General features: G+C 38.0%; 1 protein-coding gene across 1 annotated transcript in view; it reads left to right on the top strand.

Moving 5' to 3' along the window:
- CYB5R4 (cytochrome b5 reductase 4) overlaps positions 1–20,761 on the top strand; it is a 109,621-nt gene that overhangs the window by 24,057 nt on the left and 64,803 nt on the right. The window contains exon 3 of the mRNA XM_038002227.2: positions 9,972–10,072. Within this exon, the coding sequence (XP_037858155.2) occupies positions 9,972–10,072 (101 nt within the window). The remainder of the gene's footprint in view (positions 1–9,971; positions 10,073–20,761) is intronic.

Here is a 20,761-nt window from a genome sequence, read left to right as displayed (position 1 = left end):
TAAACCAAAACTGGAAATTTATTACCTGTAGACCTACTATATAAGAGATGCTAAAAGAAGTTCATCAGGTTGAAAGGTAGTAATACCAGATAGAAGTTCAGGTATTTAGGAGGTGGTAAATATGTGAGTAAGAGAAAATACTACTTTCTGTCCTCTTCATTTTATAAAAATACATGACTGTGAAAGCTGTAACATTGTATTGTTTAAAGGATAGGAATTAGAGAGCAGTAAATGGTTCTTACATTACATGGGAAGGCATACAATATTAACTCTTAAGTAAGCAGGTAGAAATTGAGGATATATACTACAATTCCTAGAACAATCACTTAAAAAGGAACTTAAAGAGGAAGGCCAAAAAGCCAATCGATTAAATGAAATTCTAAAAAAAGTTTGGTTAATCCAAAAGAAGGCAGGGAAAGAGAAACCGAGACATATGACAGAAAACTTGGGGCTGGGAGGGAGATTAGTAAAATCTCCCACATTAATAATTAAGTGTAAATGAATCAAGCACTCCAAATAAAACTATTATAAATGATAGTTTTTAATTATATATAATGTAGTTATAATGATTATTGATAATTATCTTAATTATAGATAAGATAGAGATTAACTCTGTGTGTGCATCCATGTGTAGATGTATTATCAAGACCTGATTACATGATGTCTATAAGAGATATACTTTAAAAACACAAATAGCCTAAAAGTAAATGTTTGGGAAAAAGTGTGCTATCCAGCTGGTAAGTTTTATTATTGGTTGGACTATATTAATCTTTGATAAAAAGGATTATGAGGGAAAGAATCTTACCAGAGATAAAGACATTTTAAAATGATAAAAAGGGTCATTTAATTAGGAAAACTGTTTATGCCTGTGATAGCAAAGATTGAAAAGGAATGAAGCTAACATTGATAGAATTGAGGGATGGAATTAAAATCCTCAACCACAGTTGCATATTTTAACACCTTCCCTCAGCAGTTGACAGGAAGTAATTGACAGGAAGTAATTACAGTAATGTGCAATTTCTTTACTGAACACAAGATGGCAAAGTAGTCACAGTAGTTGTAACAATCGACCTGTGCATTTGAATACAGTGAAATATGCCATAATTTTATCATGTGAACACATCTTTTCCCCTCATTTATTTTATAGACAGGAAGTGAACAGTGATGAATAATTGCAAGAATGCTACAGTATACTGGCATAATATTTGGTACATACATGATAGGCATTAAATGAATTTTTGTTGAATGAATATAATGAGCTTTTGTAGTTAAATATTTGTGTGAATTTCAAAACCCAAAATTATTTTTTAATCTTATTACAGAAATACTACCTTTACTTACAGCAGTGATTCTCAAACGTTTTGGTCTTAAAATGTCTTTACTCTTTTAAATATTGTTGAAGACTCCAAAGGGCTATTGTTTATGGCATATCTATTGATATTTATCTTTCAAAAATTAAGAAATGTAAAGAATTTTTTAAAATAATTTTACAAATAGTGAGCCCACTATGTTATAATTAGTACCTATGTTTATGAAAAACAGAAAAGCAGCATTGTTTTACATTTTGGCAAGCATCTTTAATGTGTGGCTTTATAGATGGCGACTGTATTCTCATGGCATGTTCGATATTCTATCTTATTTGTCATGTAGTATCTTGAAAATGCTACACTTGTGAAAGAATGAGAATAGAAAAAGACAAATAATATCTTAGTATTACTATGAAGAATTTTTGGCTTTGAGCCACCAAAAAGGTCTTAAACTCCCTCAGGAGTCCCTAGATCATATTTTGAGACTCTCTGACTTACAGAAGTAAACAGAGAAGAAATGAAAAAGTATTAATTAGTGGATGTGTGTGGCCTGAACCATGGTGATACAGTTCACTCCTTATTGGTGAGCTGTTATGGTTCACATGTATGGTTACCTAACCTGAAAATTTGTGGGAACTTCATCTAGAAGATAGATTAGTAGTTATATAATGTTGCTTTAGTCTTACATTGTGCTGCCTTTAACCAAACCCTCTCATGTAGAGCTGAGTGTGAGATTAAGTTGGAGCATGCTGTAATCCAGTTCTGAATTTGGTCTTCTGAGCTATTTGTGATGTGGTGATTCAGGTTCTATAGATGGCTTTTCTTCTCTGTGGAGAGTTGGAATAGTGACTAAAAAAGAGCTCTCTGAATTTGGAAGCTCTGTCTGTTGCTGGTAAGAATGGGAAACAGTCTGGCAGTGCCTGAAAAGGTTAAATATAGAATACTCTGTGACCCACCAAATTTACTTTTAGTTATATATACTCAAGAGAAACGAAAATATAAGTCCACACAAAAGCTTGTACATGAACATTAATAGCAACATTCTTCATGATAGCCAAAAACTGTGCCTTAGTCTATTTTCTGCTGCTTATAATAGAATACCTGAAACTGGGTAATTTATAAAGACAAGGAATTTATTTCTTACAGTTACAGAGGCTGAGAGGTCCAGGGTCAACAGGCCACATCTTGTGAGAGCCTTCTTGCTGGTGGGGACTCTGTGCAGAATCCTGATGCAGTATAGGGCATCCTGTGGTAAGGGGGCTGAGCCTGCAAGCTCAGGTCTCTCTTCCTCTTTCATAAAGCCACCAGTCCTACTCCCATGAACCCACTAATCCATTAATTCATGAACCTGCCCTCATGACCCAATCACTTAAAGGCCCTGCCATTCAGTACTGCCACATTGAGGATTAAATTTCCACATAAACTTTAGAGGGGACAAATATTTAAACAATAGCAAAGTGGAACAAGCCCAAATGCTCATCCACTGATAAATAGATAAATAAAATGTGGTATATCCGTAGAAGAAATACTATCTAGAAACAGAAAAAATACTGATACATGCAACATTGTGGTTGAACCTTGAAGGCACTATGCTAATTGAAAGAAGTTAGTCACAAAGGCCACATATTGTATGATCCCATTTATATGAAATTTCCAGAATATGCAAATCTATAGAGACAGAAGGTAGACTAGTGGTTACCTAGGGTTAGGGAGGATGGGAGCAATGCCACCTGAGGAATGTTCTGTGTATTGTTAAATTGTAATATCTGTTACGTGATTAGTGTTCCCTTTATAAGGACTCATAATTCTTCACAATATCAAGAGTTACTCCCTTTTAAAGAACTAATGAGCTAACGAGTCTTCTTTGTCTGTTTTAATAATTTTAAAAATTAGATAATGAGACCACTGTTACTAATGTTTCTGTTGGCCTCGGCTATTAGGAAGTTCAGGACTATATTAAATGCTCACAGTAACACTGTTAGTGAGGTTAGACAATTGGTATCCTTTCTTTTCTAATACACATTTTGTTGTGGGTTTTTAAAGTTTTTACACACACACTTTCACATTTAAGTATTTTATTGTAGGATGCCCACAGTCTTCATCAGAGGCAATTGGAGTTAAATTAAGAACAAATAAATATAAAATGCACAAATGGAAAACAATAGGCAGTGTTTTTCAAGAGAGAAGGAATTCTTTCTGTATAAAAAGGCAGTATTCGTTTCTACGTATAAAAATGATAGCCTTGAACTGAGCTTTTAAAAAAAGTGGTGAGCTACTAGGCACTGGATCTGTTCAAGCAGATGCTGGATGATGCTCTGTCTGGAAGATACTATAGAGATAAAGCCTGTACTGGATGAGGCTAAAAATTGCCTTAAAATTCTCCTAGTCTTTAAGACTATCATTCTGTGATTTTGAAGTATACATTTCTGACAATACAAAGTACTAAATGGTAATTTTAAAATGGGTAATTTTTATTCAGGTAACTTGTTTGAGAGCTCAGAATTCCACATATAACACAAAAGAGGTAATTTAGTATGAAAAAAATATTAAGAACAGGTACTACGAATACATTGCCTAGGGAAACTCAGTGTAATTGTTGTTCTGAATATGTGTTTTAAATTGTGCTGCGTCTCTGCTATGATGAATTAGCTATACAGCGTACCCCTAATATTGCTAGGGGGGTTAAAAATGATTTGTTTAAACATTGGAGTATACCTTCCTAATACAACCGTTGTATTTTACTTTTAATAAGTGGCTCTTCTGAACAGTTCTCAGTCAGTCTTTTTTTCTGTCTGTTCCTGGTTAGAGTTTAAAAAACAAAACACACACAAAAAAAGTTTCAGCATAAAGAAGGGGATGGGCGGGTGCGTGGATGGATGGATGGATGGATGGATGGATGGATGGATGGATGGATGGATGGATAGATAGGTAGTCTCCCGAAATTCCCCCTTTGCCACTGAAGATCACCCATGTCAGTGATCTAAAAATACCAGTTGGATTGTGACCAGGAGTCCTTAGTTACAGTCCAGTTTTGCACCACGGGGGATTGGTGTTTCATGAATCTGTTTAAGCCCATTTTTGCTCTTAATGTTATTATTAGGATAGGTTTTGCAGAACTCACTAATAACCTAGTATCAATTTGAGATTATATCTGTTGGCCCATAATTATTATTAATTTATATTTAATGAGTAATTGGATGCTCAGATCTGCCAGACCAGAGCAATTAGAGATGTGGGAATAAGTTAAAGTTGTGTCATTGGGAAATTTTAGATGGTTTCCAAATTAGTTTCTAAAAACCAGGTGGAACTCAGAAGGCTAGAACCTTGCACATGAGAGATTTGATTTCTAAAAGCCATGTATGGTACAAATAGAGTACAGGCATACCTTCTTTTGTTGTGCTTCACTTTATTGTACCTTGCAGGTAATGGATTTTTTTACAAATTGAAGATTTGTGGCAACTCTGTGTCTAACAAGTTTTTGGCACCATTTTCCCAAGAGCCTGTGCTCACTTCATGTCTCTGTGTCACACTTTGATAGTTCTTGCAAACTTTTTCATTATTATTGTATCTCTTACGATAATCTGTGATCAGTGATCTTGATGTTACTATTGTAATAGTTTTGGAGTGCCACAAACTGAGCCCATATGAGATGGTAAACTGAATGGACAAATGTGTATATTCTCATTACTTCCCCGACTGACAATTCCTGTCTCTCCCTCTCCTTGGGCCACTCCATTCCCTGAGACCCAACAATATTGAAATTAGGACAATTAATATCCCTACATTGGCCTCTGAGTGTTCAAGTGAAGGAAGTGTTGTGTATCTGTCACTTCAAATAAAAAACGAGGAATGATTAAGTTTAGTGAGAAAGGCATGTTGAAAGCTGAAAAAGGCTGAAAGCTACGCCACTAGTGCCACACAGTTAGCTGAGCTGCGAATGCAAAGGAAAAGTTATTGAAGGAAATTAAAAGTGCTATCCCAGTAAGCATATGAATGATACAAGAAAGCAAAACAGCCTTGTTGGTGATATGGAGAAAGCTTTAGTGGTGTGGATAGGTTAAACCAGCCACAACTCTCTTAAGCCAAAACCTGATTTAGAGCAGAATACTAACTGTCTTCAATTCTAGGAAGGCTGAGAGAGGTGAGGAAGCTGTGGAAGAAAAGTTAGAAGCTAGCAAAGGTTGGTTCATGAGGTTTAAGGAAATAAGCCACCTTCATAACATAAAAGTGCAATGTGAAGCATCGAGTGCTGATGTAGAAACTGCTGCAAGTTATCTAGAAGATCTAGCTAAGATCAGTGATATAGGTGAATACATGAAACAACACATTTTCCATGTAGATTAGTCTTCTGTTGGCTGAAGATGCCATGTAGGAATTTCACAGCTGGAGAGGGGATACCTGGCTTCAAAGCTTCAAAGGACAGTCTTGACTCTCTGTTAAGGCCTAGTGCAGCTGGTGACTTGAAGTTGGTGTCCATTTACCATTCCAAGAATCCTAGGGCCCTAAAGAATTATGCTAAGTCTACCCTGCCTGTGCTCTATAAATGGGACAACAAAGCTTGGATGACAGTACATCAGTGTTTATAGCATAGTTTACTGAATATTTTAAGCTCAGAATTGAGACCTACTGCTCATTAAAAAAGATTCTTTTCAAATTATTACTCATTGACAATGCAACTGGTCACCCAAGAGGTCTGATAGCAGTGTACATCATGCCTTCTCTATTAAGTTGTTCTTGCATTGCTGTAAATAAATACCTGAGACTAGGTGTATATAAGGAAAAAAAGTTTAATTGGCTCCTGGTTCTGCAAGCTGTACAGGAAACAGTGCTGGCATCGGCTTCTTGGGGAAGTCTTAGAGAACTTTAACTCATGACAGAAGGCAAAGCAGGAGCAGGCACATCACATAGCAAAAGCAGACGCAAGAAAAAGAAAGAGGGGGGGTGGAGGTGCCACACACTTTTAAATGACCAGATTTGTGAGAACTATCATGAAGACAGCACCAAGCCATGAGATATCTGCCCCCATGATCCAGACACCTTCCACCAGGCCCCACCTCCAGCACTGAGGATTACAATTCAACATGAGATTTGGGCTTATACAGACTGTATCACCTTCTAACATGGCATCCATCCTGCAGCCCATCAATCAAGGAGTCATCTTGATTTTCAAGTTTTGTTATTTAAGAAACACATTTTATAAGGCTATGATTGCCATAGATAGTGATTCCTCTGATGGATCTGGGAAAAGTAGATTGAAAATATTCTGGAAAAGATTCACCATCCTGGGCCATTAAGAACATTTGTGATTTATGAGGGGAGGTCAAAGTATCAGCATTAATAGGAGTTTGGAGGACGGTGATTCCAACCCTCATGGGTAACTTTGAAGGGTTCCTCCTTCAGTGGAGGAAGTCACTGTAGATGTGACAGCAGCTAGAGAACTAGAATTAGAAGTGGAGCCCAAAGATGTGACTGAAATTGCTGTGTGATAAAACTTGAATGGTTGAAGAGTAGCTTCTTAGGGATGAGCAAAGATCGTGGTTCTTGAGATGGAATCTACTCCTGTTGGAAGATACTGTGAACATTGTTGAAATGACAACAGAGGATTTAGAATATTACATGCAGTTAGTTGGTAAAACAACAGCAGGGTTTGAGAGGATTGACGTCAGTTTTGGAAGCAGTTCTACTGTGAGTAAAATGCTATCAGACAACATTGCATGCTACAGATAAATCTCTCATGAAAGGTCGAGTCAGTTGAATGGCCAGCTTTACTGCTGACTTATTTTAAGAAATTGCCACAACCACCTCAGCCTTAAGTACCCAACATGTTGATCAGTCAGCAGCCATCAACATCAAGGCAAGACCCTTCACCAGCAAACTGTTTAACTCACTTAAGGCTCAGACGATATTAGCATTTGTATCAAAGTGTATTTAATAAAGGTATGTACATTAGTGTCTTAGACATAGTGTTATTACACACTTAATAGACAACAATATAGCATAAACATCTGTTATTTATTTTAGAGACAGGGCCTCACTGTTTTTCTGGCTGGAGTGCAGTGGCATGATCATGGCTAACTGCAGCCTCATACTTCTGTGTTCAAGCTATCCACCCACCTCAGCCTCACGAGTAGCAGGGGTACTACAGGCACACTCCACCATGCCTGGCTAATTTTTTTTTTTTTTTGTAAAGACAGGATCTCACTAGGTTGTCCAGACTGGTCTTGAACTCCTAGCATCAAGCAATCCTCCTGCCTTGACCTCCCAAACTACTGGGATTACAGGCATAAGCCACCATGCCTGGCCTAAACATAACTTTCATATGCGCTGGGAAACCAAAGCATAAGTGTAGCTTGTGTTGTTTGCTTTACTGCAGTGGTCTGGAACCAAACCTGCAGTATCTCTGAGGTACTCCTATATAATAAAGCATGAAGAAAAAGCATAAAGTCTGTTTTTTTGTGTGTTTGTATTTCTCTGCCACATCCAGGGGTCTAAGTTTTTAGTTGTTCGGAAATACTTCTGAAAAGGAAAAATGAGAGATAAGAAGGAAGGAGAGAAAGAGCAAAGAAGAGGCTCTGAATCAAAAGAAGTGCACCTGTTCTGTTTTGGGACTAGGTTTAAGTTTCATAATTAGCAAATTACTAACACAGCTGAGTGCTTTTTGATCTAATGCATCTTGGACTGAGACACTATTTAACAGTGTTAATTCCTTGTAGTAGGGAATAGACATTCCTAGCTTTTTTCATCTGGAAAGGATGGGATGCTCCTCACATCCACAGAGTGATCCTAGCCCCTATCAGAAAGAAAGACAAGACTGTGACAGTGTAAGGATAAATGTAAAGGGCTAGCAGGTTAGCAGAGAACATGTATGGAATGTTTAAGGCGTTATGTGCTCATCATGGATAGCTGTTTAAGCTGCCAGAAAAGCTGGTCGCTGAAACTCATGAAATTCCATCACAAATGACCATGGGTTGTAGATTTCTTGTTCTTGAGAAACTGTAGCAACTCCAGTCAGGAACTGATTGTAGAGAAAGCTTGGAACTCTTGTTGGGGAGGCATCCTCTCTTAAAAAGCCTATTGGGAATAATTCAGATCCTAGTCATTACCACTCACATTTTTGGTCTCTGGATTTTGGAGCATTAAACAATGGGAAAAAATTCTTCTAAATCTTGTGGGACTCTAGGCATATGGGGAAGGAAAAAGAGGGAGCTTAACTAGTTTGGTTCAGACTTATTTGGAATGCTGCTGAAAGAAATTCTGTGGATTTACTTCCTTTTGTGCTTACCTTTAAGAGATTTTATAGAGAAATCTGGACTGGTTGGTTATTTTCTAAAATATCGCTGGTCAAAAAACTGCAGTACTTTTCTTGGGTCTGAAATCCAACCCGTTCTTTTCTTTCAAGATTGTTGTATAGGATGAACATTTTAAGTTATCTGAGGTTATTTAAATTCATGAAAGTCATCATATAAAGAGGAAATAGTCCTGGATATTTTTTTTAAAACCAGTTGTTCTTACTGCACTTTTGTGATATCTTTAGGGCTAGATTTGTCTAGTATCTATCTAGTTTTCAAGAATGAAAAAGCAACTTCCTTGGGAGAGCTATGCATTGAGATATTTTGTATTTGTTGTTCCCTATTCCTCTTTCTTAAAACATAAAAATAAATAACAGTTGAAAAGATGAAGTAAATACTTGGAGAAGACAAAAAGATTAAAATCTGAATAATAATCTTTGTGAAGAGTTGGGCTTCCTTTTCACAGAGCTTGCCTAAGTGGTCACCGTTGCTTAACCTTTGCTGAGATGATCAGAAACATGGATTAGAGCTTGATTCTTTTTTCATCAGATTCTTCTACGAGGGCAATAGTGGAAATGTTATGACTATATAGTAGTTACTTTTTTCTCTCTCTCTCTCTCTCTGCGTGTGTGTGTGTGTGTACTTTCAAAGATTGTATACACAGTATTTCATTTCTTTGTGTTGGGAGGCAATTTTCTTTTGCATTTCTGCACGTCTTGTGAGCAGAGGCACTGTCTTTTTGGACAATCTTTTAAAGGATATTTGCATTGTGAACAACCTTGAATGTTACTGTCTCCCTGTAGAACAAAGCACAGATTTGCTTACTCTTCTGTATAGTAAATATCTCCCTCAGGAACAAGGGCAGGCATGCTTATAAAAGATTCAAGTTTCCTGAGCTCAAGAGTTCCTCTCCTGTAATGCAGCACATTGAGTGTGCAGGTATTACCTGGCCCTCTTCACATAGCACTCTTGGGAATTTGGGTTCAGCAAACTGACACAAATGCTTATATTCTGACTACTGCTATTGATGTGGGTGCTAAACTCTTCTTTGTCTCCGACCTAGGAGTCTCTTGTTATCTGCTAGGACCCATGAAAGTGGCAGGTTAAGTTGTTTGCTTGCAAATATGATGAAATCTCAGATCCTTTACAGTTAGTTCTTGATACTTTGAAATAAAAGTGATTAATTAAATGGAATGTATTTGGAAAGATTCATTGAAACTTTTACTTATAAGTTTTACAATTTTTTTTTTTTTTTTTTTGAGACGGAGTCTCGCTCTGTCGCCCAGGCTGGAGTGCAGTGGCGCAATCTCGGCTCACTGTTTTACAATTTTTGAGAAGTTCATTTAGGATATTTTTTCTGCTTGCTTTGATACAGGTTTCGTTTATAATGTCAGCCCTTATATGGAGTATCATCCTGGTGGAGAAGATGAACTAATGAGAGCAGCAGGATCAGATGGTACTGAACTTTTTGATCAGGTAAGGTGTTCTGAAAGTAACCAAAGTATTCCAGTGGAAGAGTACTCTTAGATTTATCAGTGTGACATTTGTAGAAAGAAAGAAAATAGTTGCATAAAATCCAGATGTATTGGCTTGAATTTTGAAGTGTGGGAAGATGCTCACAAGTAGCAGCTGTTCATTTAATTTGCCCTTTGTGTTGTTAAAATTTTGGAGATATTTCAAATCTGTGTCTAGGGGTCTTAAGTGTTTGTTGCCTCCTTTGTTGGTAAGTGTTTATTCAGTCTTGATTAGTTTTGATAATGATTGGCTTATGGGAGGTAGTGACAATTGGAAGAAGGAACGTTGGGATTTGCTGCTAACTTGCTGAATCACTTTAAACAAGTAATTTGGCTTCTTTTCTCTTAGTCCTTTGTCACCTAGGAATTGCTGTATATTCAGCCTACTGCTCTATAGTGCATTTGCATGTCATGTAGAAAGTTAGCTGAGGATGATTAATGAATAGAAACTTATTTTTCCTAGCATGATGGCAGAGATTCTGAATAGGTTATCTCAAAAGATATTTAAATTAGTCACTTTTCCCCTTGTATGTACTAAAAACTAGCATTAGCTCTTAAACTATTTAAAAGGTATACAGAATGTTGATTACTATCAGTTTGCTGAACTATTATTCTGAGACAATAGTCTTTAGAAAGATGGAAATTTGCCTGTCTCATATATGCTTTATTTTATGTTTTAATGATGATTAACCATGTTGTAATGTTGGATTTTTATCATTCGAGATGATATGAATCAGGTTGGGTTATATTATAGCTGTTTTTTTGATAAAATATAATTTAATTTCTGTTCTTCCTATTTTCTCGTCCATTTTAGGATTTGGTTTTTGACCATGTTGCCAGAAATAGAATTTGTTTTATATAGTTGACCTTTGAACAATACAGGGATTAGGGGTGCCAACACCCTCACTCTCCCACGCAGTAGAAAATTCATGTATAAGTTTTGACTTCCCAAAAACTTAACTACTAACAGCCTACTGTTGACCAGAAGCTCTACTTATAACATAGTCAATTAACATATATATGTATTTTATGTGCATTATATACTATATTCTTACAATAAAGTGAGCTAGAGAAAAGAAAATGCTATCAAGAAAATCATAAGGAAGAGAAAATACATTTACTATTCCTTAAGTGGAAGTGGATCATCATAAAGGTCTTCATCCTCATCTTCATCTTGAGTAGGCTGAGGAGGAGGAGGAGAAATAGGGAGGGTTGGTCTTTCTGTCGAAGTGTCAAAGGTAGAAGAAAACCCATATATAGATGGACTCGGTTGCAGTTCAAACCTGTGTTGTTCAAGGGCCCATTGTGTTTGAGAGCACTTAGGTGCATTTGCTTAAATGGCAGGATCTCATTTGCTGTTAACGTTCTTCCTGGGTTGGAGAAGAGTCATGTTTATGCATTAGTCATAACAGCATTCTCTTTGGAAGGTTTTTATTGCTGTTTTAAAGCAGGTTCCCATTGTCATTTGGTATTTGCTTTCTGTCTGCCTGCCTGCTGTCTATCTGTGTATCTGTGAGACAGAGTCTCACTCTGTCCCCCAGACTGGAGTGCAGTGGCATGATCTCGGATCACTGCAACTTGCGCTTCCCAGGTTCAAGCAGTTCTCCTGTCTCCTGTCTCAGCCTCTCGAGTAGCTGAGATTACAGGAGTGTGCCATGCCTGACTAATTTTTGTTTTTTTAGTGGAGATGGGATTTCACCATGTTGACCAGGCTGGTCTTGAACTCTTGGCCTCAAGTACTCTGCCTGCCTCAGCTGCCCAAAGTGCTGGGATTATAGGTGTGAGCCACCGTGCCTGGCCTGGTTTTTGTTATCTAGCAATGCAAGCCAAATAGAAAGGTTTAGGAACATTTGCCTAAAAACTTATCTGCTATACTTTTCCCTTGAATCTGCCTTGTAACCTCCTAATGTTGAATGTACTGTGCCACAACAAGAATTTCCAATAAAGTCTAGTGTTATTTCTGTTCCTGAGTGTTATGAAGTTATGTAGACCTTATTTAAGGAAAGCTTGTTTTGGAGAATTCACAGGAAGTACTATATTGTTAAGTTTTCTAGTATTTAAAACAATATTTACTAGATTGCTAGATTCAAAACAATTAGATTGCATTCTTCTTGGCTTTGATAAGACCAGTGATGTTTAATTATTTATGACTTGCTCACCGCAGAAGTAAACTAGCAATTGTAGTGACGCTTGCATTTTTCAATATGAGAATTTACTTGTGCCAGTATTTTAGCTGCACAAATAGTAAGTAATTTCCTTATTGTCCTATTTCTGTTTTTATCCCACTGCTGACCTCTTATCTTGCATTTCCAAATACCTGATAGGCAATTTGATGCCCTGTACTTCAACTCCTTATGCCCTCAAGTAATATCAAGTCATTTTCTTTCTTCTTTTTCCTTCTGTTTCCTGTTTCTTGTAATAGGGACTCGAAGCCCCTGAGAAATCTTTTTCATCTCTCCTTGTGCCCCAGTATCCGATCACTGGCCAAATCCTATGATCTGTCTTTAAACATTACACCTTTTTCTCCCTTCCCACTGCCTTAGTTCACTCTCTGTAGCCATATTATTTTAATACTGTCTTGATATCTTTACCTTCAGTACCAATTTAGGTAACATGACAGTTAGATTAGATTTCTTAAAGACAATTGTCTTAGCACCTTGCTCTGCAACTATCAGTGGCTCACCACTGACAGGGAAGTAAATTTACACTCGTTAGCCTGGCATTTGAGGTCCTAAAAGAATATATCAGGGTAAATATTCCCAACATGCATCTTGTTTTGCACCCTTCCTTGCCTCTGATAATCTATCATTCTATTCTCTACGTCAATGACATCAAATTTTGTAGCTCCTATGAGAACATGCAGTATTTGTCTTTCTGTGTCTGTGTATTTCACTTAATGTAATGATCACCAGTTCCTTTCATGTTTCTGCTAGTGACATAATTTCATTATTTTTTATGGCCAAATAGTATTCCATTGTATGCATATAGTATAACATATTTTCTTTATTTATACATTCCTTGTTTGTGGACACTTAGGTGGATTCCATATCTTTGCTATTGTGAATGGTGCTGCAATAAATATGCAAATGCAAGTATCTCTGATGTAATTATTTATTTTACTTTGATAGATACCCAGTAGTGGGATTGCTGGATTACATGGTAGTTCTATTAATATTTTAGTTTTTTGAGAAATCTCCATGCTGTTTTCCATAATGGTTGTATTAATTTACATTCCCAACAAGAGTATATGAGTTCCCTTTTCTTCACATCCTTACCAGCATCTATTATTTCTTGTGTGTTTTCTTTTGTTTTTTTAGTAATAGCCATTCTAACTGGGATAGGATGATATCTAATTATGGTTTTGATTTGCACATCCCTGATAATCAGTGATATTGAGCATTTTTTCATATACTTATCAGCTACTTGTCATCTTTTGAGAATTGTCTATTAGTGTTCTTGGCCCACTTTTTAATGGGATTACTGATTTATTTATTTATTTATTTATATTTTAATTATACTTTAAGTTCTAGGGTACATGTGCATAACGTGCAAGTTTGTTACATATGTATACTTGTGCCATGTTGGTGTGCTGCACCCATCAGCTCGTCATTTACATCAGGTATAGCTCCCAATGCAATCCCTCCCACCTCCCCCTCCCCGTGATAGGCCCCAGTGTGTGATGTTCCCCTTCCCGAGTCCAAGTGATCTCATTGTTCAGTTCCCACCTATGAGTGAGAACATGCGGTGTTTGGTTTTCTGTTCTTGCGATAGTTTGCTGAGAATGATGGTTTCTAGCTGCATCCATGTCTCTACAAAGGACACAAACTCATCCTTTTTATGGCTGCATAGTATTCCATGGTGTATATGTGCCACATTTTCTTAATCCAATCTGTCACTGATGGACATTTGGGTTGATTCCAAGTCTTTGCTATTGCGAATAATGCCGCAGTAAACATACGTGTGCATGTGTCTTTATAGCAGCATGATTTATAATCCTTTGGGTATATACCCAGTAATGGGATGACTGGGTCATATGGTACTTCTAGTTCTAGATCCTTGAGGAATCGCCATACTGTTTTCCATAATGGTTGAACTAGTTTACAATCCCACCAACAGTGTAAAATTGTTCCTATTTCTCCACATCCTCTCCAGCACCTGTTGTTTCCTGACTTTTTAATGATTGCCATTCTAACTGGTGTGAGATGGTATCTCATTGTGGTTTTGATTTGCATTTCTCTGATGGCCAGTGATGATGAGCATTTTTTCATGTGTCTGTTGGCTGTATGAATGTCCTCTTTTGAGAAATGTCTATTTGTATCCTTTGCCCACTTTTTGATGGGGTTGTTTGTTTTTTTCTTGTAAATTTGTTTGAGTTCTTTGTAGGTTCTGGATATTAGCCCTTTGTCAGATGAGTAGATTGCAAAAATTTTCTCCCATTCTGTAGGTTGCCTGTTCACTCTGATGGTAGTTTCTTTTGCTGTGCAGAGACTCTTTAGTTTAATTAGATCCCATTTGTCAATTTTGGCTTTTGTTGCCGTTGCTTTTGGTGTGTCAGACATGAAGTCCTTGCCCATGCCTATGTCCTGAATGGTATTACCTAGGTTTTCTTCTAGGGTTTTTATGGTATTAGGTCTAACATTTAAGTCTCTAATCCATCTTGAATTAATTTTCATATAAGGAGTAAGGAAAGGATCCAGTTTCAGCTTTCTACTTACGGCTAGCCAAATATCCCAGCACCATTTATTAAATAGGGAATCCTTTCCCCATTTCTTGTTTTTCTCGAGTTTTTCAAAGATCAGATGGCTGTAGATGTGTGGTATTATTTCTGAGGACTCTGTTCTGTTCCATTGGTCTATATCTCTGTTTTGGTACCAGTACCATGCTGTTTTGGTTACTGTAGCCTTGTAGTATATTTTGAAGTCAGGTAGTGTGATGCCTCCAGCTTTGTTCTTTTGACTTAGGATTGTCTTGGAGATGCGGAGTCTTTTTTGGTTCCATATGAACTTTAAAGCAGTTTTTTCCAATTCTGTGAAGAAACTCATTGGTAGCTTGATGGGGATGGCACTGAATCTATAAATTACCTTGGGCAGTATGGCCATTTTCACGATATTGATTCTTCCTATCCCTGAGCATGGTATGTTCTTCCATTTGTTTGTGTCCTCTTTTATTTCACTGAGCAGTGGTTTGTAGTTCTCCTTGAAAAGGTCCTTTACATCCCTAGTAAGTTGGATTCCTAGGTATTTTATTCTCTTTGAAGCAATTGTGAATGGAAGTTCATTCCTGATTTGGCTCTCTGTCTGTCTGTTACTGGTGTATAAGAATGCTTGTGATTTTTGCACATTAATTTTGTATCCAGAGACTTTGCTGAAGTTTCTTATCAGCTTAAGGAGATTTTGGGCTGAGACGATGGGGTTTTCTAAATATACAATCATGTCATCTGCAAACAAGGACAATTTGACTTCTTTTCCTAACTGAATACCCTTGATTTCTTTCTCTTGCCTGATTGCCCTAGCCAGAACTTCCAACACTATGTTGAATAGGAGTGGTGAGAGAGGGCATCCCTGTCTTGTGCCAGTTTTCAAAGGGAATTTTTCCAGTTTTTGCCCATTCAGTATGATATTGGCTGTGGGTTTTTCATCAATAGCTCTTATGATTTTGAGATACATTCCATCAATACCGAATTTATTGAGAGTTTTTAGCATGAAGGGCTGTTGAATTTTGTCAAAGGCCTTTTCTGCATCTATTGAGATAATCATGTGGTTTTTGTCTTTGGTTTTGTTTATATGCTGGATTACGTTTATTGATTTGCGTATGTTGAACCAACCTTGCATCCCAGGGATGAAGCCCACTTGATCATGGTGGATAAGCTTTTTGATGTGCTGCTGGATCCGGTTTGCCAGTATTTTATTGAGGATTTTTGCATCGATGTTCATCAGGGATATTGGTCTAAAATTCTCTTTTTTTGTTGTGTCTCTGCCAGGCTTTGGTATCAGGATGACGTTGGCCTCATAAAATGAGTTAGGGAGGATTCCCTCTTTTTCTATTGATTGGAATAGTTTCAGAAGGAATGGTACCAGCTCCTCCTTGTACCTCTGGTAGAATTCAGCTGTGAATCCATCTGGTCCTGGACTTTTTTTGGTTGGTAGGCTATTAATTATTGCCTCAATTTCAGAGCCTGCTATTGGTCTATTCAGGGATTCAGCTTCTTCCTCGTTTAGTCTTGGGAGAGTGTAAGTGTCCAGGAAATTATCCATTTCTTCTAGGTTTTGTAGTTTATTTGCGTAGAGGTGTTTATGGTATTCTCTGATGGTAGTTTGTATTTCTGTGGGGTCGGTGGTGATATCCCCTTTATCATTTTTTATTGCATCTATTTGATTCTTCTCTCTTTTCTTCTTTATTAGTCTTGCTAGCGATCTATCAATTTTGTTGATCTTTTCAAACATTGATTTTTGGAGGGTTTTTTGTGTCTCTATCTCCTTCAGTTCTGCTCTGATCTTAGTTATTTCTTGCCTTCTGCTAGCTTTTGAATGTGTTTGCTCTTGCTTCTCTAGTTCTTTTAATTGTGATGTTAGAGTGTCAATTTTAGATCTTTCCTGCTTTCTCTTGTAGGCATTTAGTGCTATAAATTTCCCTCTACACACTGCTTTAAATGTGTCCCAGAGATTCTGGTATGTTGTATCTTTGTTCTCATTGGTTTCAAAGAACATCTTTATTTCTGCCTTCATTTCGTTATGTACCCAGTAGTCATTCAGGAGCAGGTTGTTCAGTTTCCATGTAGTTGAGCGGTTTTGATTGAGTTTCTTAGTCCTGAGTTCTAGTTTGATTGCACTGTGGTCTGAGAGACAGTTTGTTATAATTTCTGTTCTTGTACATTTGCTGAGGAGTGCTTTACTTCCAATTATGTGGTCAATTTTGGAATAAGTGTGATGTGGTGCTGAGAAGAATGTATATTCTGTTGATTTGGGGTGGAGAGTTCTATAGATGTCTATTAAGTCTGCTTGCTGCAGAGATGAGTTCAATTCCTGGATATCCTTGTTAACTTTTTGTCTCGTTGATCTGTCTAATGTTGACAGTGGGGTGTTGAAGTCTCCCATTATTATTGTATGGGAGTCTAAGTCTCTTTGTAAGTCTCTGAGGACTTGCTTTATGAATCTGGGTGCTCCTGTATTAGGTACATATATATTTAGGATAGTTAGCTCTTCCTGTTGAATTGATCCCTTTACCATTATGTAATGGCCTTCTTTGTCTCTTTTGATCTTTGATGGTTTAAAGTCTGTTTTATCAGAGACTAGTATTGCAACCCCTGCTTTTTTTGTTCTCCATTTGCTTGGTAGATCTTCCTCCATCCCTTTATTGTGAGCCTATGTATGTCTCTGCATGTGAGATGGGTCTCCTGAATACAGCAGACTGATGGGTCTTGACTCTTTATCCAGTGTGCCAGTCTGTGTCTTTTAATCGGAGCATTTAGTCCATTTACATTTAAGGTTAAGATTGTTATGTGTGAACTTGATCCTGCCATAATGATATTAACTGGTTATTTTGCTCGTTAGTTGATGCAGTTTCTTCCTAGCCTTGATGGTCTTTACATTTTGGCATGCAATGGCTGGTACCGGTTGTTCCTTTCCATATTTAGTGCTTCCTTCAGGGTCTCTTGTAAGGCAGGCCTGGTGGTGACAAAATCTCTAAGCATTTGCTTATCTGTAAAGGATTTTATTTCTCCTTCACTTATGAAACTTAGTTTGGCTGGATATGAAATTCTGGGTTTAAAATTCTTTTCTTTAAGAATGTTGAATATTGGCCCCCACTCTCTTCTGGCTGTACGGTTTCTGCCGAGAGATCTGCTGTTAGTCTGATGGGCTTCCCTTTGTGGGTAACCCAACCTTTCTCTCTGGCTGCCCTTAAGATTTTTTCCTTTATTTCAACTTTGGTGAATCTGTCAATTATGTGTCTTGGAGTTGCTCTTCTTGAGGAGTATGTTTGTGGCGTTCTCTGTATTTCCTGAATTTGAATGTTGGTCTGCCCTATTAGGTTGGGGAAGTTCTCCTGGATAATATCCTGAAGAGTTTTTTCCAACTTGGTTCCATTTTCCCCCTCACATTCAGGCACCCCAATCAGACGCAGATTTGGTCTTTTTACGTAATCCCATACTTCTTGCAGGGTTTGTTCATTTCTTTTTCTTCTTTTTTCTTTAGATTTCTCTTCTTGCTTCATTTCATTCATTTGAACCTCAATCGCTGATACTCTTTCTTCCAGTTGATCGAGTCGGTTACTAAAGCTTGTGCATTTGTCACTTATTTCTCGTGTCATGGTTTTCATCTATGTCCGTTCATTTATGGCCTTCTCTGCATTAATTATTCTGGTTATCAATTCTTCCACTCTTTTTTCAAGCTTTTTAGTTTCTTTGCGCTGGGTACGTAATTCCTCCTTTAGCTCTGAGAAGTTTGATGGACTGAAGCCTTCTTCTCTGATCTCGTCAAAGTCATTCTCCGTCCAGCTTTGATCCGTTGCTGGCGATGAGCTGCGTTCCTTTGGAGGGGGAGATGCGCTCTTATTTTCTGAATTTCCAGCTTTTCTGCCCTGCTTTTTCCCCATCTTTGTGGTTTTATCTGCCTCTGGTCTTTGATGATGGTGACGTACTGATGGGGTTTTGGTGTGGGTGTTCTTCGTGTTTGTTAGTTTTCCTTCTAACAGTCAGGACTCTCAGCTGTAGGTCTGTTGGAGATTGCTTAAGGTCCACTCCAGACCCTGTTTGCCTGGGTGTCAGCAGCAGAGGCTGCAGAAGATAGAATACTGCTGAACAGCGAGTGTACCTGTCTGATTCTTGCTTTGGAAGCTTCCTCTCAGGGGTGTACTCCACTGTGTGAGGTGTGGGGTGTCGGTCTGCCCCTAGTGGAGGATGTCTCCCAGTTAGGCTACTCAGGGGTCAGGGACCCACTTGAGCAGGCAGTCTGTCCGTTCTCAGATCTCAATCTCCGTGTTGGGAGATCCACCGCTCTCTTCAAAGCTGTCAGACAGAGTCGTTTGCGTCTGCAGAGGTTTCTGCTGCTTTTTGTTGTTGTTGTTGTTGTTGTTGTTTAGCTGTGCCCTGTCCCCAGAGGTGGAGTCTACAGAGACTGGCAGGTCTCCTTGAACTGCTGTGAGCTCCACCCAGTTCGAGCTTCCCAGGGCTTTGTTTACCTACTTAAGCCTCAGCAATGGTGGGCGCCCGTCCCGCAGCCTCGCTGCTGCCTTGCGGTTAGATCGCAGACTGCTGTGCTAGCAATGAGGAAGGCTCCCTGGGCGTGGGACCCTCCCGGCCACGTGTGGAATATAATCTCCTGGTGTACCCGTTTGCTTAAAGCGCAGTATTGGGGTGGGAGTTACCCAATTTTCCAGGTGTTGTGTGTCTCAGTTCCCCTGGCTAGGAAAAGGGATTCCCTTCCCCCTTGCGCTTCCCAGGTGAGGCGATGCCTTGCCCTGCTTCAGCTCTCGCTGGTCGGGCTGCAACAGCTGACCAGCACGATTGTCCCGCACTCCCCAGTGAGATGAACCCAGTACCTCAGTTGATAATGCAGAAATCACCTGTCTTCTGTGTTGCTCGCGCTGGGAGCTGGAGACTGGAGCTGTTCCTATTCCGCCATCTTGCTCCGCCCCCAGGATTACTTTTTTTTATGGTTGAGTTCCTTATATATTCTGGATATCAGTCCTTATTAGATAAATAGATTGCAGATATTTTCTCCCATTCAACATGTTGTCTCTTCACTCTCTTGATTGTTTCCTTTTCTGTGTAGAAACTTTTAAATTTAATATAGTTACATTTGTCTATTTTTGTGTTAGTTGTCTGTGCTTTTGAGGTCTTAACCATAAAATCTTTGCTCAGACCAATGTCATGAAGTGTTTTTTCAGTGTTTTCTTCTAGTGATTTTATAGTTTCAGGTCTTAATAAGTCTTTAATCCGTTTCGAGTTGATTTTTTAATATGGTGAGAGATTGGAGTTCATCTTCATTCTTCTGCATATGGATATCCAATTTTCCCAGCACCATTTATTGAAGAGGGTGTCCTTTCCTCAGTGTATATTCTTGACATCATTGTTGAAAATCAATTGGCTATAAATATGTGGATTTATTTCTGGGTTCTCTGTTCCGTTCTGTTGGTTTATGTGTCTACTTTCATACCAGTACTATGCTGTTTTGGTTACCATAGCCTTGGAATATATTTTGAAATCAGGTAATATGATGTCTCTATCTTTATTCTCTTTGCTCAGGATTGCTTTGGCTATTCTAGTGGGTTTTTGGTTCCATATGAATTTTAGGATTGTTTTTTCTATTTCTGTGAAAAATAACAGTGGTATTTTGATAACGATTGTATTGATTCTTTATATTGCTTTGGGCTGTATGTTCCTTCTGATTGTTACTAAATCTTCTGATCCATGAGCATAGTGTATCTTTCCATTTGTTTGTGTCCTCTTTACTTTCTTTCACCAGTGTTCTATAGTTTTACTTGTAGAGATCTTTCATCTCTTTGGTTAAATTTATCTATAGCTTTCTTTCTTTCTTTTTTTGTAGCTATGGCTAATGGGATTGTCTTCTTGATTTCTTTTTCAGCTATTTTATTATTGGCATATAGAAACACTGCTGAGTTTTGTATGTTGATTTTGTGTCTTACAACTTTA

The sequence above is a fragment of the Chlorocebus sabaeus genome, chromosome 13 (genome assembly GCF_047675955.1).
Source record: "Chlorocebus sabaeus isolate Y175 chromosome 13, mChlSab1.0.hap1, whole genome shotgun sequence".
NCBI lineage: Eukaryota > Metazoa > Chordata > Mammalia > Primates > Cercopithecidae > Chlorocebus > Chlorocebus sabaeus.
Note: the sequence above shows the minus strand (reverse complement) of the source record. Positions and strands in the feature narration are given on the sequence as shown.